Source organism: Orussus abietinus, unplaced genomic scaffold (genome assembly GCF_000612105.2).
Source record: "Orussus abietinus isolate OABI.00-Male unplaced genomic scaffold, Oabi_2.0 scaffold1, whole genome shotgun sequence".
Lineage (NCBI taxonomy): Eukaryota > Metazoa > Arthropoda > Insecta > Hymenoptera > Orussidae > Orussus > Orussus abietinus.
The window spans coordinates 4079881-4103292 of NW_019396017.1; the positions used below are offsets into that span (position 1 = coordinate 4079881).

The 23412-nt window shown below is 45.5% G+C and overlaps 2 protein-coding genes across 2 annotated transcripts in view; both read right to left on the reverse strand.

The window, feature by feature from the left end:
* LOC105697902 overlaps window positions 1-12356 on the reverse strand; it is a 168704-nt gene extending 156348 nt beyond the window's left edge. The window contains exon 1 of the mRNA XM_012421634.1: window positions 12191-12356. Coding sequence (XP_012277057.1) covers window positions 12191-12356 — 166 coding nt within the window. The remainder of the gene's footprint in view (window positions 1-12190) is intronic.
* A 5729-nt stretch (window positions 12357-18085) lies between these two features.
* LOC105697945 (phosphatidylinositol 3-kinase regulatory subunit alpha) overlaps window positions 18086-23412 on the reverse strand; it is a 41061-nt gene continuing 35734 nt past the window's right edge. Inside the window, exon 18 of the mRNA XM_012421697.1 lies at window positions 18086-23324. Within this exon, the coding sequence (XP_012277120.1) occupies window positions 23021-23324 (304 nt within the window). The 3' untranslated portion in view covers window positions 18086-23020. The remainder of the gene's footprint in view (window positions 23325-23412) is intronic.

Genomic DNA, 23412 nt, shown 5'->3' on the forward strand with positions numbered 1-23412 from the left:
CGATTTTGAGGAATTTTCAGTTGTCCAGTTTTCGCGAGGTCGGGTCGTGCAATGCTGCCAACGATATCGACCATAAGTTGCATCCATGAAAACTGAAAACAGATCCCGGCTTCCTTGACTGCCCCCGAGCCAACGGCGAGCGTGCCTCGCTTTCCATATTTGTATTTGGTTATGTTCGCCTCGACGGATTCGGATTTCCGCATCGAGGCGGAATATACTCCTCCCGTGAATCTCGAGCCGAAGAGTCAGAACGTTGTTGCAGTAGCATCGCGTAGGATGCACCAGGCAGCATTAGGCCACCAGCGAAACGACTGATGGTAACCGCCGTACGGATGCGCCTCGGAAAGTCCTTCGAGAAAGGAGATTCGACTTGGCTTGGCATTTCGAATGCAGGAATCATCCCAAAGAGAATGCAAGATGGTGGCCCCTCGAAGGACCGCGGGATAAAACGGGACATTCGTAATGCAACGTTGATTCCCTTGGCCGGATCCCAAGTAACTGGAAAATGACGCGGTCAACGCCAGAAATTTCAGGAAAATGACCAGACATCGTTTCACAGGAAAGCCCGAGTGTTTAATCGTCGTCACTTAATTCCGCACACGGAATGTAGTAGTGGCCAGGAGCGCGGTACGTCAAGTATATTTCTACGGTTTAGACCGACGTGAATTTTTCACAATATTTGCGAAACCGTCCACGGCAGCTTCCTTGAGAATGCACCTCGCGAACTCCGGAGAGCTCTAGTCTTTCAGGAAAAGAGATCCAACTTGGCCTCGGTATTTGGAACGTGAAAATCGCCTTGCATTTAGACCGTGGAAGCTGCAAGGTGGCGGAGCGAAGATGGCGGCTTTCTCGCGAATCCGGGTATAAAAGCGGGAAATTCGAACCGCCGCGCTGTACCGACGCGATATTTCCGCAAGAATGCCGAAAATTCCGTCGAGTCCCGCGATCGTTGGGACGGTAAACTACATTGTACTTTATTTAGGCGGGCGAGAAACATCCGCGTATATAACAAAATAAAAATGAAGGTCAACGTTAAATCGAAGTGGTCATTTTTATATATGTCCTCATCTCTTTCCCGTTCCCCCCCTCATTGTGCAAGCAGATTCGGTAAATAGGATGCTTAATTTAATTAAACAACGAAAACGGTTGAATCCTAAACAGAGTAGGAAAGGGTTGAAAGCGGATAGCCGAAAATGCTCCGTAAAATCCGCGAAGAGTGCCTAACGACCTCGGAAGAATGGAAAAGGAAGCACGAACGGAATCGAATTCGCCGATTGGGAAAGGGCGCTGCACTCGGGCGGTATTCCGCCAGTGAAAACGCCCCTTGACTTTCCTCTTCCTCGAGTCTATTCTTAGCTTTTTATTCATCCGCCGGGCCAGCTGGAAATCCGCCCACAGCCCAGCCGGCACGGTGGAAAAAACGCTTTGAGTTCGCGCCTTTAGGGGGTTGAAGCGCAAGCGGGCTGATCCTCGAGAGGCGAACATGCCCGGCTCCAGAGGACTGCCGCAAAGCGCAAACCATCGAATTTCCTCAAAATTCCCTTTACGAGAACACGGGATTACGCGCGAGTACAACAACAACAAAAAAAAAATTCGAGCGCATCGGATTTAACGATTTCAAAAAATAAACTCGTTCAATTTGCGCCACTTTAATCGGATCTCCCCGCATCGTTAACTATCGCTTTGCCGCAAAAATTCGGTACCATGGAACTTCATTTTTAATGACGCGACAAAGCTACCAGGGACTTGTTAAATTAACGCCTCGTATGAAGAATAGGGTACAATCGAAGTTAACAATCGAAGAGGAGAAACTGCCAGTCGCCTTCGGGACCCCATGACGGTTTGCATTGGTACCCAAAGAAGTGGAACGTTGTCAGGCGTAAGGTCCGCCCCTTGTACTTAGACGGGACGAAAACAGCGGAATATTCCCTCAATTTGGGACACTCCTCGGAGGCAACATCTTGCATAATACGGGCGTAAAGAAAAAAATGTCGTGCATTAGAGCTCGTATTTTCGTAGCCAGCCCCGTCCCCCGCGTCCTCGCTAATCCGCGAGCACTTGGCGCACCTACCGCCACCTAGCGACCAACTGTCGAGCCGACCTAACCTCTAAAGTTCGAGCATTCCTGCCAAAGCGGAGTCAGTGTTTTCCTTAAGGACTTCCCAAAGCGAGTTGGGTGCCCGCCATTCCGCGCGACAAGAACAACAGTAAGCCAACGGGCCGAGGGGTTGAGTGGTCGCGGGGTGAGACGTCCGGTGCACTAAGGTTACTCCCAGAACGCTAATCCTGCAGTTATCCGGAACTTAGAGGTCCACCCCTCCCGTTGCCGCCAACCCCCGCCAACCCCCGCCCACCTCGGCCAGTCGACTTAACCTCCGTGGCGAGCATAAAATATGCATCGACTCGCCGCCGTCGTCTCGTCCGCTCGGCCGCCATCTTTCGACTGCTTCCTTTTGGCCCGCCGCTAATTAGCGCGGAAAACAACGCGGAAGAATAGCTCGACCGCCGCCATCTTGACTAATTTAACGGCGAAGAATCGATAGAGTACCGGTGGACGTACGTCTTACGAGACCTCTGAGCATAAATAAAATGATTTCCCATCTAGGCGTTAATTCCGTAACGAGCATCGGTGACGCGACACGAGAACGAAGGTACGCCGAAGAAATCGGCCAAGGTGTTGTCGGAGTATTCGTTTCCGCGACTCCACCGAGATCCAAAACCCAAGAGGGTCGCGGCGAGGAGATAAATGTAATATCCGTTTTCTTCGGCTCTTCGTGTCGATAATGCAACTTCCCCTAGCAAAGTCCACTCTCGGGAACGTCGGTCTGACAAAGTGAAAAGGAATAACCGACGCGGCGAGAGAGAGTCAAAAAGTTCGGGGGCTTCGGCGAAGTCTTCGACCCGATTTTCTCGAGACGAAGGTCCGAGGAACCGCTTTTCGAACTCGAGGCTCGAGCCGGAGCCTCGCGTACGTCTTGACCTCGTGGAGGGAGCACAATGGCGGCCCTCTCCGCGAAACACCCTGTCGTAACTTCCCGGGAAATAAGGGTTACATCCCGCTCTACTTTCAATCCGTGTTTATCTACTCTCATTCGGTAAACTCTTCGTTGGAGCTATAGCGAGTCGTTTTCCGGTGATCTTTCTGGACCACCGAAAGACCGGCATCGAGGTAGATTCGACGACTCCAACATCTCCGTACGCGTCCCGAGAGCGATCGCAAAACTCGATCCACCGGCATCGATATAAATCCACGAAATAATTAGCATTCGTTAATTCATCGGACCCAATCAGACGCGCCGTTGAAAATTCGGAATTAACTCGAGGTGAGACCGTTTAAAAGATGCGCCATTCCGGGGGCGCAAATGAAAGATGAATTCGAGGACGGCACGAGGGTAGACCTACCGCGTTGATTTCGCCGCTGGATATTTGACAGTATTCATGACTAGCAATGGCTGCAAACACCGGCGAGCAGGACAGACCGATCGCGGTGCGCTAATTCATTCGAGGGGTATTTATTCAAGCAAAGACCTGCGAGAACGGGAACTTTGAGGGGGTCGGTTTCGCGAGTCGGGGATCGACATCCAGGTCGTTCGTCGCCACCGACGTCGATCGACATCCACGAGGACCGATCATTGGGGGGATTCCTCCTCGCGGCGCGCGACACCGTGAATCAAGTGGCCGATTTCGCGACCAGAACGAGCCCCCCGATACGTGACTGGCGAGATCGATCGATATCGCAAAATTGCGACGGCGGTACAGATAGCAACATTCGCGGGAGCCATTTCTAAGTCCCGCGGCAGTTGCATTATTCAAGGGGCGGCCGCACGAGGGCGCGCAGCTGCATCTGCATACCGCGAGATCGCGCGCGCCAGGAGGGGCCTCCGCGAGGAAGCCACTTCTCATTCCCGCATTTACTTAAATTATTTAAGACCGACCGAGCCGAGCCGTCTCGAAGTTGACCGTGTGTAGGAGCGGCTCCCTCGATTCCCCGAAAGCTCATTCCGCCCGGAAGTCGATCGAGCCGATAACTCGCACCCGCCCGACGCCCGATTTCGAAGTCGGGGCACGCCGAGTCGATGCCATCGTTCTAAACGCTCCCTGTTGTCTGCCTGCCTCTTTCTGTATTTTACCTCCCCCGCGTACCCTCGCACATATATTCGCGATACGATAAAGTGATATCTAACGGGCAAAAGAAATTCCTTCGGGTAGGTACCGAGATGGGTCGCATAGACCCGTGCCCCTCATCGAACGGCCGTTAATCGGTCCTCAAAGGAGGAAATCGTTTTCACCGATTTCCGAGCGACTAGCCCCTCGGATGATATCCTACCAGCCGGATTATCCATGGGAAAAAAAAATCACATCGCGATTGAAACGTATCTAGGACAGAGATCGACGCATCGGAGTCATAGCCTAAGTGGCCGCTCGACGTTTCCTTTTCCCCGGAAAATCGAAATGGCCGTCGCGCCCGACACTTGTACAATTTTCCGGTTAGTGTCGTTTCCTCTTACGGGTACCGTGGCTTCGGTTAATGTCCTCGACTCGTAACGACGAACCCGGTAAAGTACCGACCCAGTAGATGCAATCACGGCATTCCGGGCAGCGGTAGGCGGCAATCCTAACCTCGATATTAATACTCGCTTGTGCCGCGCGAGTCCACCATTACGGGCGCTTCAGCGGACTGTAAAACAGGTTGGCGTCGGCGTAGCATCGAGGAGGGAAAAAGCGGGGAATTTTTCATCCAGCCCGTCGTTAACCGGTCCTAATATCGGCGCGGTTAATGTCGGCGCAGCCACCCTCCTGGTTGTTGTGCACTCGGTGTTATCGACAACCCGAGCCACTTACCAGCCGTTCGCCCTCGCGCACGCGACACCGGAATTATGCACGCGCGTGCCCGACCGCGACACGTGTCCCCCTCGTGGACGGCGAACTCTTATTGACACGGTAAGTGAGCGGAGAAAATCAATTCCGCGCCATACGTCATTACCCAGGATAATCAAATCGATCCATCGAATTAATCCACGGCTCACTTGAAACGAACTCCTTAAATAAAACAATACTCTCGAAAGGGATGAAAAATCTTCAACGGCACATCCGTCCCCCTATCACGAGTCACGAACTCTCAGGTGACGTCTCCCGCGCCCGTAGCGGGCCGCCTTGGAGTCGCCGTTGAAAAACCGCGGATTAAAAAAAAAAAAAAAGAACCAAGGTCAGGGTATTTTCACCGAATCACTTTCCTCGAATCATCCCTGAGTCCGTAATGGACGTCACGCTACGGGGCACCGGGTGACGCTTACGTTTCAAAGGACGATAAGACCCAGTCCGTGGGAAAGAGCTGCCCCGTAAGGGCCCGTCCACCCTGGCACTTTTTCAACCGTTCGTTCAAGCAATGGCCCGAGTATGTAGCGGGAGTTGCTCGTGAACAGGCCCTGAGTCCATCAGGGTTGGTTAGCATGTCGCGACGGTGGCATGAGCAGGTGGCGTTAGCGTGCGCCCCCGATCAGCAGCGTCGCCGGATTCCCTAGGGGCACTCCCGTCCCCCAGGGTCCCTAGCGCGACCAATGAGCGGCCGTCTCGAGCGTCGCGACGCACGAATCTCGGAGTGCCGATCGGATCTCGAACCCTGGTGACTTTTCGCGTCGTCGGCCGGCGCGCTTTCGTGTCGATCGCCGGCACGGAGGGCGCCTTAGGGCTCGCCATGGCCGCCGGTCGCGGATTGCCGGCCTTTACGACGAAATAAAAATATTACAATGGCCACGCTCTAATTTTCCTAGTTACTATACCGCCCCTTGCCATCATGCCATACCGCCGCCTCTACTCTTCTCGACCCCCTCCACCCTTGTACGGGGTTAAACGCCCCCCCGCGACGACGATCGCGATACCACCCGGGTGTACCTTACTCGAGGCACGAATGCCTTTCGGTGGCTCGCGAAAAATACGGCCACCTGGACGTTTCGATGCGCGAGTCATGCTTTAAGGCCCATCAACATTGTCCGCCTTCTACTTTCCGCTTCCACTTCTAGGGGGGGAAAAAAAAAATAGGGGTGTTGGGTAACTGGGCACCCCGATCGCGCCATGAAAATACACCGGGAGGCGAGTCAACCGAAAGGCAGTTCTAAAAATTCGTCTTCGATCGCGGTATTAATTATCGAACCCTCCTTGTAATTCTTATGTCCCAGGGTTCATGGTTTCGAAGCGTGGACGTATCTACGGAGTGAGGAAAAATTCGGTCACTCGGTTGAAAGGAGGAACCGTCGTAATCGTCGCGATAGAGGCGGAACGACTCGCCGTAGGCGTACGGAACGTAGGAAGAGACTCGTGGAAATAGAAAAAAAGAACAGCACCCTCGAAACCCTCCTTTCCCGGTTGAAGGTCCAGGGCGAGGCGCAAAGTGAGTAAAAGGAAGTGACGGAAGGGCAGGACTCGAAATCACCCCTGGAACTCATTATACGTAACCGCGTGCGAGCTCGAGTCACTCAAAGGCCCTCGAGGAGGCGGAAGTACGGAAAGTCCCACAAAGGGCCCGGCACCCGCGCTCGTAGGAGTACTCCTCGCCCCACGCTCGGATTACCTTACAGATTTATGCGCACGCAGGTAAACCCGGGGGGAGGGAGGGGGGGGGCTCGAGGAGTCAGGAGGGCGAGAGTAAAAACCCAGGGTGACACGTCGCCGAGGGGAAAGTACGGGTGGCCCCTTGGCTCGTCTTGCCCTTCTTTGGCCCCGAAATGAAGATGCCACCCGGCGTGTCGTCGCCGACCCTTCCGAGAGCAGGGACTCGACTTTCGAGAGTTCACGCGGATTGTTCTCGCCTTCGAGTAAATCCCCATGCAAAAATTTCGCATAGTTGCCGAGCTACATTGGTCACCTTTTGAAAATCGTCCCCTACTGAAAAGTGCATCCCGTCCGCGGCGATGGGACAAAAATGGAGCAAGAAAAAAAAAATAATCCTCGCTCGTGCAATTCGCGTCGATAAAACGCACCGTACAAACTCGACAGGAAATCGCGCCAAAGGAATCGGGGAGTTTACTCGCTCGTTTGGGACCCGCCTTGAGAAAACCGGCCCGTGGAAACGCCTGTCTCGCGAAACGACTGCTCCTTTCAGGAGAGCCTGATTCGCGATCGACGATAAATTCGCGCATAAAATATAATAAAATCGAATATTCGGAGAGAGGATTCCGATAAATAGTCAGAGAAATCCGTGCCGGCAAGGAAGAACTCGTCGCTAGGCGATTCGTTTTCATTTCAACGACGTTACGAAATTTCGCCGACCTTGGCGCATTAAACGCCCTCGCATCTGCCGCGGGCTGTTAAATCCGTTTCCCGAGTGAACCGGTCTCGCGAATCGCGGCAAAGAGTAAAAGGGCAATCGTGGAAAGAAACGAACAGGAGTAATCGAGTGCACCAGCTCGAAACTGTTTCGGACCCGCAGGAGTACTTTTGTCTCCGGAAGTGGACGGGCCGAGGGACGATATTGGTTCCTACGGCGTTATTTATCCCCCTCTCGTGTCGCACCACGTGGCGGTGACGTTTTACAATAAGCGTCCGACGAGACGTGGTCTGCGACTACTGAATTCCAACCGAGAGCTGACCGCATGTCGGGACACCCTACTTCCAACTACGGGACATACTACCGGGATATACCGCCTCGACGAAACCCGATCGATAGGTCTCGAACTATCGAGACCTTTTCTTTGCGATGAACGGCACCTTCGGCATAACGTCCCACCTCTCATGCCGCGGACCATCCGAAAGTCTTCCTAAAAAATCCACGCTCGTCCCCCGCGTTCAAACGATCCCGTGCCCTTATTCCGCGCAAATAAAAATATTTTTAACGACGAGAAAAAAAAATTTTAATTCCCCAAGAACCGGCATCAGGCTGGATCCTGGGTACTGGGTGGAAATTCCTCAATGCCGAGCGCTTCTCGCTCGGCGCAATCTTGAAGAGGAAGTAAAGGTTGCCGAAGAAGCGCAGGAATGGACGTAAACGCTTTCGAGCCGGTTAAAAAAGTTGAGGCAAGAAGCCTCGAGGGAAGCCCAGGTAAGAGTCAAGCAGGGAACGAGAGACAAAGGGGAAGGAAACAGGGGGCGGCGATGAGCGCGACGGAGAGGGAGGACGAAAATCGGGGGGAGGGAGAGAGGTCGATGCACAGGTGACTGCAACGCCTGAGCAAAGGAGCCTCTCCTCTCCCTCCTTCTCTCTCTCTCCAAACGGAATACGATATATCGACTCGGCTTTGAGAGTGGAACCTTTCGAAGCTCCCACGGCGCGAGAGAATGGCTGAAGAAGAGAGACGGAGAGAAGACCCGAGGACAAGGAGTTAGGAAGGAAATAACGGGTTCGTTTAACCATTCGCTAGGAGGAATCCTGCGGGACGAATTCGCATAACGAGCGTTCCATACGCGAGGAATGTAATTGCAGCCACTTGGTTCGTCCCTCTCTCGGTTTTCCCCCGGTATCCGTCTCTATCTCTCTTTTCCTCTCGCCGCATCCTGTGGCTTATTTTTCCTGCTTCCCTCTCGCGCCTCCGAGCGGGAGGAACGAGGATTACTTCTGCAGGTCCCCGAGAAGCGACGAACACTTTTTCCCGTCGGGAAGCATAAGAGCTTTCCGATTGAATACGACCAGTCCGTGCTCTCGCCGAGAGAAAATTTATGGCGCGAATTTTGGGGAAATCGAAGAAACGGATTAAGTCGAATGCATCGGACACCCCGAGGAAATAGCAATCGGACGGAGATGAATCTTTAGGGATCCGTCATATTTTTTTTTTAAGTGGGTAAAAAAAATGAGGGGGGAACGGAATTGAAATTTGTGCTTTGCATTAATCGCTTAAATTACTTGCGTCGTGGCAAGGTAAATAAAAATGTTTCACAAGAATTTCCCGTTCCTGATTCCAATCCAATTTCAGCGGGAGATTTTTCGTACAAATTCTCGGCCCATTGTGCCATTCTGTACACGTAACGCGTATTCATACGTGTTCATATTTGTCCCTCCGTGTGACGCGATCATCCATTGTCTACTTCCGCATCGCAGGACGGGAAAATACAATGGCTCTTATTCCGTTATAACTTTGTTATTTCTGTAATCCAATTCCTTTGCGGAGCTGTAATACAACCGCGGAAGGAAAGGTAATCAACCAATTAATTTGCTTTTCCTTTGCAGGAAATCTTATGATTCGCGTTTTCTTTTCCCTACCCCTTGGTTTCCGCTGAAGCTCCGCTTCCCGTTCCTCTGTTACGAAAACGTTTAAGTGGCAATAATGGCCCGACGTGTGCTATTTCATGTCTTGAATAGATTAAAGGAAACCGAGAGAAAGATTACTTCCGCGAAGGGACGTCTTTACGAAAAAGTAGACATAAAAGACAGTTAAACGATTCCTTCCTCCCTCAGTTTTTATTTATTTCAGCACCTCGGGTTTCGTTCATTTTTAAACGTTACCGGTATGGGTCCATCCACCGAGCAGCCGAGATGGAAAATAAGTCGGTCGATTAATTTACTTCTTCTTTCCCGTACATTGTATAAAGTCGATTGCAAAGCTTTCCTCCGTCCCTACTATACAAGCTCGGCCGACTTAAACGAGTTAGCATCTTGGCCCAAATTATTTACCATCCTGAGTCTCAACCAGGTAAATTACAAAAATGCCCCAGAGAACGAACATTTGCCCTCGGTGTAACGACACGGCGAAACGCGAACCCGTTACTATCTAATGACTGTTCGTATCCAGTACAAAAAATACGACGCTGGTTACCAAAGTACTCGAGCAAGGAGTAACGACTCTATCGAACATCACCGCCAACTCGATCAGTTCTAGACGATAAATTCGATCGCCAATAAATTCCCTTTATATTCCTCTACGGTCTGCTACGAGGGAAAAATCGACCTCCAACAGCCTCTTGTAAACCCATTTTTTATTTAATTCCCCATACATGGAAAACAGTCAACTAATTCCAAGTTCATAAATTATAAAAAAAAGACCACTCGTTCCATAGATGAAAAATACTATTCAGAATTTCATAGAAAGCAATTAACGTTGTTTCAGATCGTTCTTGGAGTGGTTATCTTCAAACCTTCGAAATTCAAGGCAAAGCCCCTCTTAATCCGTGAACTGCCGGAGCAGCGTTTCGTTTCCGTTTAAAGTTTCAGTTACATTTACATGCAAGCCTAGCGGTAGGAGATTCGGTCGATGGTCGAGGAGGTCCGAATTAAAAACTAAATTAAATTCGAAGCGGAAGGTAGCACCCCCTCTTAGAATTGGTGGAAATTCCGCGGGATTCAAACGGGCCTAAATTTTTGACCAGCTCGCCGCAGACCTCGTATGTGGACTCTCCGATTGAACGAACTCGAACTCGAGGTTGCGTGAAATTTTAAGCAGAATGCGGTCGGTACTCGGTCACCGGCGTGCATATAAATTCATATGTTAAACCTCTACACGGGCAAGACCCTTTAAGCGACCGCGTAATAATTTTGAGGGCCGGAGACGAGAATTTTCCCGATTCACGATGTTTCCTCGTTCCCCGCAGAAAATCATCCTTAATTAACCACCGCGCTGCAATTAAAAATGTCATAACCCGGCTGCTAAATAGCCAACGTCAACTTTCACAGTTTCAACGTATCCGCTTCATTCGCAACGTACATCGTAATCCCGAAAGTACTCCCGTCATTCAGTGGATAAAAATATGAAACTTTTTTTTTTTTATGCATAAATCTTTTTCTTAATTTTTTTCCTAAACAATCTAGAGGGGTTTCCACCAAACCGCACTTACTTCCGAGAACGAGTGTATTAAACCACCGCGGTCGCAAGACGCGCACATGCGAACATGCGCGAGTGAGAATGTGTGCGCACGTTATACAGTCCGCTGAATTTCCTTACCGGAAGCTGAGCTTCACGGGGTGCTTCCGTAAATCAAATCGGTAAATCAAGCGAGGCAACCTCCCCGAACCTCTTATTATCTCTTTCGAGTTAACGATCGCGCGGTTATTCTCCTTTTCTCCCGAACCTCCTACGCTTTTACTTTCCACGGAGCCGCAATTGCGACACGGCCAAAAAGGGTCATGAAAGTCATAAAATTAACGCCCCCACTATGCTATATTTATCTTGTCAGGAGGATACTACCGTGTAAAAATAATGACAAAAGAAAAACAATGTTATCCCGGATAATTCGAGTCATGCTTTAGGAGGGCAAATTAATGGGGAAAGAGAAACTCTTTCCGAACGTCCGTAATTTTCCCTTTGTGGCCGGTGTGGACGAATATTGACGTTGTTAAAATACCAGGTTCTCGTGATGGGGTAAAACCTACAATAATGAGCGCCTTAACGAAACGTTTCGTTATCGGTGTATGGACTCGTTCCAACTGGTGGTCTCTTCGCTAAATAATACACATTGGTGCCGCGATACTAATAATGGCACGTCACGCCGTGTTTACCATAATTTAGTTGTTACCAATGACCCCACCGTATCCTTGGCACTTAAAACTGAAAAGTAAATATATTTCGCGGAAACTGAAAGTGACGCAACCGGGTATCGTCGCTTTAAGACTGGAAATCGAATAATCGGTCGAAGCTAGTCGGAATAACGAGTATAATATTTTACAGAGGACTCGGAATAAGTTCCTCGGAATTTCCCTTACAATCTACATTAATTTCCTGCGTTCGCTACTTCCATCCTCAGTTTCTTTAATACCGGAATTTTATTCTAATTCAGTTCAAGCCGTGGATTCCCTATCGTTTCCACTTTAAATTACTCCAACAAGATCTCCTTTCGTTTCCACCCTCAAACCCCCCAGAAAAATGATCCAACCATCGAACCATCTCGTATTTTGTCTAATTTTACAAATCTTATTTTTTTATATCGCGGAAGAAGATTCTCATCCGAGTCAATGTAATGAGGAATTATAAGGTACAATTAAGGTCGGTGGTCATCGGTACCGTTCCAAACGAAAAATTAATAAAAAAAAAATAAATAAACCAATGAAAATTCAGTTTCGTCTTCCTGCAAGTCGCGACTCGCTCGGAACTCGAGAGTCAGATCATTTCGCAAAACGAACGGTGATGCATCCCGGACGAGGCGCGCTTCTTATTTCCACCGAATCGAAATTCACGGGGATCGGGGAGGGGCCCGACCGCGTTTTCGAAATTGGAAGCGCGATTCGATTCCGACGAGTAATCGTGCATAGTAGAGATAGAGTTTCACTCACCGCTTCTCCCGGTCGGCGTGGGTGCGGAGGGCGCCCGGCTAGTCGGCTCCGGAATCGGGTAGATCGGGTCGCAGCACTCTCGTTCGGGGAACTCGCTGGCGGTTGCGAGGCCGGCTAATAGGAGAGCCGACAACGCCGCGAGCGCCCAGCGGCGGCCGATCGCCATGTCGCGGCCGACTGTCCTTCAGGCGTTGCCGATCCCGCCACTAGATGGTGCGCGCGCGCTCGGCGGCGTCGCGCTCGCGTCGCCGCGGCGCGCCCGCATGGCGCCACGCCGGTTCGAAAATCGCGCTGATTTCGAGGGGTCGCCGCGACCGCGCGGCACCGAGGCGCGGAACGGGAGGCACTCGCGAGGGGGAGCACTGGTCGCGCGGACTCGCGAGCGGAGCGCGTCGAGCGCCACGGAGCACCGCCGAGAGACCCGCGCGCTACGGCGGCTCAACGCGTAGTGAGGCAGGGGTCGGAACTTCGCGGCCTCGACTGGCGGAAGTCGACGAAATGCCGCGACCCGCCCCCGGCGCGGCGGCGCACCGGCGCGCGGCCCTCTACCTGACCCGGCCGCGACCCCGCGACCTGCGAGCGGCTAACCTACTACTCCAGGTAGGACAGGTAGCGAAAGGGAACCGCCAAATTTACCCCCGATTCCAGCTTCCCAGGCCTCGAGCGAATACCCGCGGGACCGTATTTATCAATCGGCACGTTTCGATACGGAATTCTCGGTTATTCGAACGTTCCAGATTTTCATGAAATTGAACAAAAAGCGACGGTGACGACCCCGAGGACCAGGGTTCTACCCTACCCTCGGGAATCTCTAGAATGTCCTTAAAATATGGCGATATTTATTCTAAATATAAGTTGAACAAACAAATTAATGCTGGAATATAGGTTAATGTGGAAAAAGGTGGACACTCCGGTCGAATCATCCCCGGAGGACGTCGCTTATATATTCGCGATATCGTAATTCCTCCCGTGCATACAAGGGACTAATACCGTTTCCCTCGCCGGCGGACGATTTATTCTCCCAAAGGTCAGAGTTGACGCGCACTTCATCGGGATATCGTGACGTTCCAAAGAGGACGAAGAGCAGAAGGCTCGGAATTCTAGGTTAGATTCTCGAAACGTAAGTGAGGGGCATCCAGTTAGCATCGTTGAAAAGGTCCGAGGTTCAAGAGGCCTCCTATAATAACTCGCCAGGAACTCGCGAGACATCGACCAATGAGATTCTTCGACTCGAAGGAGCTCATCGGTTTCCTCGACTTTGACCTTGAACTACAAGGAATTTGGCAATCCAAGCGCCCCTGTTCGAATCTATTTTTGGACGGGAAAGTAGGTGAAAAAATATCTAACGAAGGAAATGAAATCAAGATTGCGATGCAGGTCGAGGAATCTATACGATCGAAGCGGTCAATCGTTCCGATGACTTTCCGTTATTTTATCTTAAATTTACATGCAACCGATAATTATTTTGGATTTCCGGTTTCCGGTCATCGGTGGCCCCCGTGGCGTTCGACGTGTTAATGTACACCAGGAATCCTCGGGGGTATCTCGGAGAATACACCTACAACATGGATAACCATACCTATTCCGTATTTACAGTTCCCGGTTTACCTCTATAATTGAACAACCCTATTATTCATGACGTGTACATAAATAATATTTGTTTAATCTCATTGATCTCTCTCTGCCCTGACAGATCAACAGCGAATTCTTCGGTAATTTTCGATAAAACGGTTGAAGCTCGTAGGCGGAAATTAAACATAACAAATTTTGTCATTTTTGAACAATCGAAAAACAACGTTAAGCGGTATCGGATAGCACGCGAGATCGGTACGTGTATTTATTTATTTTTTTTTAGTATTAACTACGGTTGAGAGTATCTTTTATTTTAAAAATACTTACCTTTTGTTGTTAATTTCACGTGCCGCCATCTTCGGATTAATGGATGAACGGAAATATTTACTGATAAGATAATGCAAAAGATGATAACTGTTATCCAATTTTCATTGTTAACTTAGTTCCTTATCATCGGAGCGAAAATTCCTAGCATTACCGATGATTTATCGACGGTGTAACGAGACTTGCAGTTATTCCCAATATTTATTTTTTATTACGTGCCAGTACCTACAGTTGGTAACGTAGATACTAAATAACTGGGTGTTGTAATTTAAGACAAACGAGGGTGTAAGGTGATCGAGTGATCGGCAGCAAAGAAATTCCAAAAATATTTTTTTAACGATGCAGAAAGTCGATTCGCCTGAAATCTTTTCATGCCTTCGGAATTGGGGAAGAGGAAATAACGAACAACATGGCAATTATAAGTAAAACATTTTAATCATATGCAAATATAAATGGTTTTACAAGGTGGTACTACCAAGTAAACGATATAATATGAGGATGACCGTTGCGCAACCAAGCAAGTAAACATTCGCCTTTCCACACGGACAATTCCGTGAATGCCAATGACCAATCGCCGTACCATTATAAAAAAACCCAGTTTTCAGTTTTTCCGTCCCGACCGACCTTACGAACTGTTTCTCGCATTCATGAAATTAAAAAACACAGTCGAGTATTATCACATGGAAAAAAAAAGAACAAATTCGAATCCGTTCGCGATTTTCTTTTTTCTTTTCACACGCATGCAAAATCCGCCGGCAATACGTAATGACCGCCCGAATTGACGAAGGAAATGAAACGTGCTACTTTACGAGGAATTAAAACGAACGACAGTTGGCATCGACATCGTAAGACCGCAACGAATACTGGCGATTGGCCGAGGGCTACACCAATCCGTTTCTCGGACAGACACGTCCGTCGTCAACTAATTTAATCGATGAATAGGAATACTCCGAAGTCGGAAGTATCCATCGGAAAGCGTTTAATAAACGTTCGCACATTTCGCCTTGACTCGTACTCGCATTCTCTGCCTTACCAACGAAATGTCCCTAAGAGGCACCGAGTCTCGGTACAGTTCGATTCGGACCAAATTATTCCATGCAATTAGAATTTCCATCGAATACCCGTGGATCGCGTTCCAGGTACCACGTGCTAGACCGCACTAACTACGAACATTAGTGCAATATAATACGCATTGGCAAACTTTCTAAGTTTTTTTTTTTTTTACGTCACGGTAAAAGCTTCATAAAGTCACGTTTCGACCGCAGATAAAGGATTACCGAGAGCTAAATATCAAGAGGATAACATTTACCGTTAAAATCAAGAGACACGTGGGAAATCCGTAGAATGCAAGTTGCTACCGACTCGCGTCCGTTTAGGAACATGTCGTCGGTTTTGTGTATGTACAGACGCACGCACCCACCCGCGCCCTCACACATGCTCGCACACACATACACGCACGCGCGCCCAGGCGACTCGATCGCGCTAAAAGAATCTCCGGCATTTAATTCGTCTAAGTGTACGTATCTACGTACATACACTTTCATGTAGGTGGGCACGCATGCCATTCTAAGCGCCATGTGTGTGTACTATATATATAGATATATATCTTCGTATATATATATATTTATATATATATATTCTTGTATTTATATATTTATATATTTATATATTTATATATATATATATATATGTGATTCTTTCGTACTTATGACAATTAATAGTATATTTTACATGCAAAAACAAAAATTGTATCACAGTGGGACAGCATACATTTGTTAATAATATTATATGTCGATAACTTCTGCTTTTTTTGTGTTTGTCTCACTTTTCCATGATTATACATCACACACGTCTACGCTTCCCTCCGAGTATCTCTCTTCTTCGCCTTGCAGCAAACGCATTGTCGGTCTACATGTTACGCGGTGCACTTGCCACTTTGTATCGCTATTCACACGATTCTTCTTATTTTTTTGTAGCATTTTTCGTTTTCTAATCTCTTCTTATTTTCGCCTTACCCTCTAATGAATCGTCATGTCCCGTATATCAATTTTGAATTTTTTTTGCACGACAAGTATTATGCAATATCATATACATACATCTCCCATCCGTCCTGTCCTGCGCATAATCATGCTCCTGATAAAGCGCGCGAAATGTCGCCAGCGGAAATTTTTCGCTTGGATATTAATGCTAAGCTTACGCGTCGTTTCCACTGGCCACTTTTTTTTTTTTTCACGCATGCATTACAGTTTGAGCTTGAAATTGAAAACTCCAGGCTGTGATAATACGGAATCGGAAGATTGTTACACTTTCTGCGTAAACATTTAGCAACCGGTCCGCCTTGTAATTGGTAACAATGTCCGCCGATCGGTTAGGTGCATCGAACAAACTGGCCACTATTGGCACACCTTTGGCGACAGTGTTACCAATCACTATTTACTGGTGTAACGCACAGGTATATCTGTAGTTTGATTACCAACGTCAAAAAGTCCGCACTCTTGCTACAAGGCTGTACTCCCTCTCTCCGTCTCGATTGCGCATTGTACATCAATTATCCTGCTAGTCCTATCTCTTTTTGTTTCATTATCACCGTTATCAATATTATCACCATTATCACCGTAATCACCGTCGTCTTATTCCCTGCGTTTTATATCTATCCAGAAAAATCGGCATGCTCCTGTTGTAGTCTCGTCGCTTACATTATATTAACTTTCTTCCATTTTAAACATCGTTATTTATACGCACATACGTCCCCCGTACACCGGAAATAGCGAATATTAGCAAGACAAAAGGAAAAGGAAATGACACCTTCGAGTGATACGATAGAATCTGATTTAACTTCTTGTGCTCAAAATGAACATGATTTCGAAAATATGTGGAAAAATAGGAAACACCCAAATTTCCCTTATGAAACGCTTTTCTGATAACTCTCGCTACTAACTTACCTGGGTAATTTGTTCACAACTAAAAAAACCGTAAGACCGTCACCGAAATGTGACAAATTTTGAAAGCAATAGTTATTATCTCTATTAAAAATCTCTATTTCACTGGTAATATGTTTTCAATATGTACAAACTCGTTATAAATGTCGATAATTATCCCATATATTCGTTTATATTTACAGATCATACCACTCGAAGAGTAAAACATCTCTGAGAAAAGAAATCGTTAAATTTTTCTGACGAACATTGTTTTACAACTCCATACATAGCCCGTGATATGACCGAAGTCTGAAACGTGTCTACAATTTTTCCTGTCAAACGCAGCAAAAAAAAAATATTGTATGGAGTCTTCGGCTATCGAAACAATCTACTTAACAGCAAAATACAGACAGATCCGTGAAACATTTTCAGTTTCAGTCATACTCATGTATGATTTAATGGACTAAGGCGCACGCGCGCATCGATATAAAGGTGATCACACCCCAGACGTACTTGTGCGTCCCCGGCGCACCAAGTTGAAAATGTCACGATACACTGTCAGTACGTAATGTAGACGTATGCCCATATGTTTCATATATGCGTTATAAATTATGATTAAAGTTGCATTCAAAGTAAGTAAAAATATAGTTATATACGTTCCTATACGTATATACATAGGTAATTATATATTTATATATATGTATTTATATATATATATACTGTTCTTTTTTTATTCATATTCACTTCACATATTCGACGCGCACGAATGTATATCCCTAGCTAAAACGATTATTGTTTCTTCTCACAAAGGACGACGAAGTGATCGTCGACGGATCCGAATGCTCTCTTCCACGAAGGATTTGGAACTGTTTTCATAAATTTTTCTGACGCTACGATTAACCAAAGGGAAAATCAAATACCAATTTGTTACCTCAGGACAGAGCGGCATAATTGGAAAAATAAAATTTGGAAATATCTGATTGTTTTAAAGAAAAAAAAAAAAACTTTTTTAAGGAACGTTACGAAAACCGCTGTACGCTGGGGTAACGTCGGTATAATGGTGTTAAATAATAGAATGTACTAAATATAATTTCTTTTACTTTTGACCAAATGTTTTATAATTACAAACCTTCCATTCCATTTGTATGGGCGGGTAATTGATTTACATGTTACGATTCCTAGTGAAACGCCCTATAAATTGTATATACATTTTTTAAAGATATTCCAAACCCCTCAGTTGCACTCAAATTTAAAGAAGTTCTCTTTTTCGAGAAACCGTTTTTTTTTTCCAATACGTACACTATTCTTTTCTCTAAAAGGATGGCCATGTTTCGACATTTACTGAGATCATTTTGTTCAATAGTTTGACAAAAAAAAATGAAATGAGCGCATACGACGACGAGAAACGAGCCAACAATGAAAACAGACAATATTGTAATTCCATTACTATATCAGTCAATTAATTAAATTACATCACTACTGTCGTGAATTTATCTAGATAGTTCTTCTTCTACCCAGTAACTGTATATTTAATGAATAATTACTTCCAAAGTGTAATAGATGCCCAACACCAGCAATGAAATTATAGGGTAATTAAGCAATTGCAAACGTAATGGAAGAATTACTTTTTAGACATTTCTGGCGAAAAAAGGACTTGCAGATCGTTTTTACACGTGCATAACCAGGACCACCAACCATGACATAACTGCGTTATAATTAAATGGGACAGTAACACAATTATGAATTGTGACCCTGTCGGAACTTCATATTATTTCGATTATATTGCTGGAAAAATTCTGTTTGAATAATAAAATAATTGTAATGCATGTTACACCATTATATACGACATGTTTAAAAAGAGGAAATAATGTTATAATTATAATAGTATATACCGAAGTTGGTCAACCTGGCCCATGTAACAAACGATCAACTTACCAAATTTGCATTAGTCTGAATCTAGGCAATAGGAAAAATAAAGAATGACGGAATCTGCGACGGAAATCAACACGTGCCCGTTATCATTCTGTCTTTCTCGTTTCATACATACAGACATACACGCATTCAAATGCATGCACACATTGCATGTATAAAAGATGCGGACGTAGCGTTACGTCACGTTATGTCATATTGTACGTAATTTACAATAGAGCCGGAAGGGATCTACACATAGCTCCTTCGTTTCTTAGCATCGTCACAATTGATTCATCCTCTTCTTTTAAGTATCACACACGAGTCCTTCACAAAATGATCATTTGAAGGACCTCGACAATTATATAAAGAAGAAATTTTAATTGAACAACTTTGGGTCGTTGCCGAAACGAATTCACGTTTGTTAACTCGTGAAAACGTGTCATAAAAAAGCCGACCCGAAGCTCCTTCATTAAGCGCAATTAGTTGATTATAAAGTAAAACTAACACGCTAGGGCACTTGATCGGTATATAAAAAAAACTAAGCTACCTAACTTACACTTACATCAAGTCGAAGCGCGACGACGATCGACCGTTTGGCGAACCTCACTTTGTGCCTTTATTTATTCACATTCAATCATTACTCAATCGTTCGCTGATCTTCCGGATATATTAAAATCCGCTCTAGCCGAAATATATTCATCTACAGGGAGAGAAACATCTAATCAGATCGATTTTTACACTGTTCCACAATATTCCAAAGTTCTGATCAGATGGATTTATAGTAATAATTGTTACAACTATCATATAATGTTCATAGTCAATCTTGTAAATGTTCCGAATAGCGTGGCGTAAAAAAAGCAATTATTATACACCACGAATATTTTTTTCATAGTACTCAATTAATTCTTTCATTCCTAAGATGAACGTAAAATTCTCTGAGCCGTTTTCGAGGAAAATCAAAGAATTCCGAATGATTGAAAAAAGGAATACGTTACCGTAGTTGTTTTACAAACCCTGACTTGAGTTTATCTGTTTAATTGAATTTTCCTTCTCGCAATTTCCTTCCGTTCACATCTAATGTGTTTCGTATAATCTTGGCAATACTTTCCTAAATATTTGTATGCTAAAGCATCAGAAGATTATTTTATATCTTTCTTACGGAAAAAATGGAGTGTTCACCCTTCGAAAATAATTACTTCTACCGGGCTTCACGTGTAGCTTCGCATTGCCTTCACATCCTTTATAATTACAATTGTTACAACTTGTCTACAAATCTTTTTCACTAGTTCACGAAATTTAACCCACTCGGAGCCATTTTTTTCTGAACGTGCTAAAATCCTGTCCATTATTGGCTTCGGGGGGGTTAAGAAAAGTTAACGCATCGGCAGCCTGTCGCCTGCCTACTGCAGGATAATCCAATTTTTTATTTTATAAATAAACTGAAATAACCTGGTTGCATTATCGGCTCACCAACGGTTTTCTTCAATTGTTAACGGATACGTTTATCTCAATCAGTTCTTTTGCGCGTACAAAGTATGCAGAACAATTCGAGCCATCCAATTTTTTTAATTTCTCAGCAAAGAGTGCATATAATTGCCATCGATTTTCTTCTCATCGCGACTGTATTCTTTCATGGCAATATCGTGTGTATAATACGTCAGCCTTTCGACCTTCTTCGTCATCCCATTGTATAACTCTATAGCCTTCTCGTTTCCCTGTTACCTTAAATTTCCTTGTCAATTTCTCTCTACCAAAATATAATTGCTCGCTTCAACAATGTCCTACATCTTCGTGTGACTTTCGCAGCAGGCATTGCAAATGGCGACAAATGTCAAATACCCATCGAACGTGGATTCGAAGAATCGATACATTCTTGCGTTTACCGACCGCTGCATAAACGCAAGATTTCTCGAACCCCGCATCCATAATAATTACTTCTACAAAAGTGCATGGTCGACAGGTGACATTGCAACGCTTTGCAATCGCTGCTTTTGAGATCTCTCGGCGACAAACCTAAACCTAAACCTGAGAGGTATCGACAAGATCACAAAGAAAACAGAGATCGGCTTTTTTGTCAACTGACACGAGCGATCTCGATCAAATTGTTAATGCTAATCTAGAACTACCTAATAGCACGAGGAATACCCATAAGACGTGGGAGTTCCGAATTTGCATCGATCGTAAAAAAAAAAACGAAAAAAGCATCAACGGGACTTAAGTGGAAATATGAAACATTTAATCATTCTATTTCCCTTTAAATGTTACCTCATGCCATATGCATTTATGTGACATGCACGTACAGTAGACACATAATTGTTATAAGTGTGTGTACACTGTTCATCAAAATATATTACACGTTCTAAATATTATTTCTCAAACATGTGCCTAAGAAATTGGTTTAAATGTTAAATGTCAAAGTACGGACATCGTTTCCGAAGTGCAAGCCATTCCGTATTACCGGTTCTCATGAATATATAGTTAATAACACTATAACTTAATTATTGTGGATTGGTACAATGAGTCATGACATTGTAAAACACCAATAAATCATGAGTACTTAGTAGCGTAAATTTAGCACTTCTATGATCAACCGCTGGGCGAACGACATTTAAATCTTTCTCAGCCACATATCAAGTTTTTCTTGAAGTTGAGCTCTGCCAACTGCAAATTGATTACAAATTTTTTAGAGCTCAATTTTATCGGCTGTTAGGTAGAATAGCAAAATACCTGCTATTGACACACGTCGCTAACACTTTATTTAACTTCGGGTAAATTTGAACGTTTCACATTTCCACTCCTTACATATGCCCGTGCGTAATCACAATGATTGCTGACCGTTCTCTACTGAAGTCGGTGAGCGAAATCTTCGATCTTCATTTCGTACCATCTACAAGAAAGAGTTTCCGAGTCAACAAAAATGATCAGCTGCGAACGCCAATCAGTTGATCGTCCTCGTTGATCTCTTAACCTGCCGATCGAACATGTTTAGAGGATCAAAATATTACAATAAACATTACTGATTAACGCGATCCTCCATTCTGCCGATCCAAAATCACAGACAAATCTACAAACTCGAGGTCGCGCACCTTCGGGCTGGCACAGAGCTTAAATTCTACGTATAAAAGTCCACCTCCGCTTCGGAAGGTCTTCGTTGTATATAATACACTTGGCGCAAGACTCTACCGAGTCTTTTACCCCTACAGGAAACACGGGCGGAGGGGAACAAAATTCCGGAGATGCTGCGAATGAGATGGAAATTTCTCGCATGGACATTTAGGGGAGAAAACTCCTCGTAATAGTAAAACTGATTTGACTCGACTGCTCTGGCAAGATCATCGTCCGAATCGACGGCTTTTCAGATACAAAAGTTGGACCGATCGCCCAAAAATCGTTTATGTCATTCTTAATCTTGGTTTTCCTACGGAAGAAAAAATCTCATGCTGGACATCAAACTTATTCGTCGAAACGACGACGTGCAACAGAACATATTAAGTTGGAAATGAGACGATTCGATAGACGGTTCTTTTTCGAAGATATACAAAAAAAGCTCTCATTTTCTACAAATTACTGAACATGAACCGATGAAGCATGGCTACGCCAACTTCCGTTTGACATTTGAATCGATCATCGGTGCATTGAATACGTACGCTGTGATTATTTATAAATTAATGTTTTAGGTCAAAGGCGACTTAAAAAAACGTCCAGTGAACTCCAGATAAACGACGTTAGCTGGATTTCCCTCAGAGAGATTTTCTTCATAATCGATACTGCCGCTACTACTGCTAGTACTATGTCGGAACTATAACTCTATCTCATAAATTCAGCAAGTAACAGTTGATTGGTATCATGAACCATTGGAACCTCATTTTCAACAAACATCAAAGCGAGGTTTAACTTCGAACTCGACTTCGTTGATTTTCGAATTCAAGATCAGTCGAATCAATTGCCCAGCAACCAGGACGTTCCAAAACTGCGACAAAAAATGCCGGCATTTTTTTTTTCCTATTTTTCTCGGAAACTGTTTTTAGTAAGGCGATCAAAACCTGGTCCCGCCTGCTGACAAATAGCCAACAATCGAATTTATTGAAACGTCCTAAAGAAGTGATTACGTATGTGCCCCGAAATGTTGATTTTCTAATGGTCTGGAAAGTGGACTTTGCAACATAATCTGGTTCGGGCTTTGCAGATGCATCTGCCTATGTTGGGCCTGCAACTTCGTTAAGGCGGAGGGAGATGCAAATGCAGGATAGGCTAAGGTCGTGTTTAAACTCTCGTTATGCTCCTCCAGGGAGTTCTGAGCGTAATGAAGCACCAAATGCTTCAAAGTCTTATGGATGTTATATGGTTCCGCGAAACCGTAACCGCGCTCCGTTGCATATATTATACAGTGATTCACGGTACCGTTGCACCTGCAAAATAAATCATCTCAGTCAACTTCTGAAATTTAATCGTTCAAAACGTAAAATATTTTAAAACCCGAAGGAGCGACTAGCACAC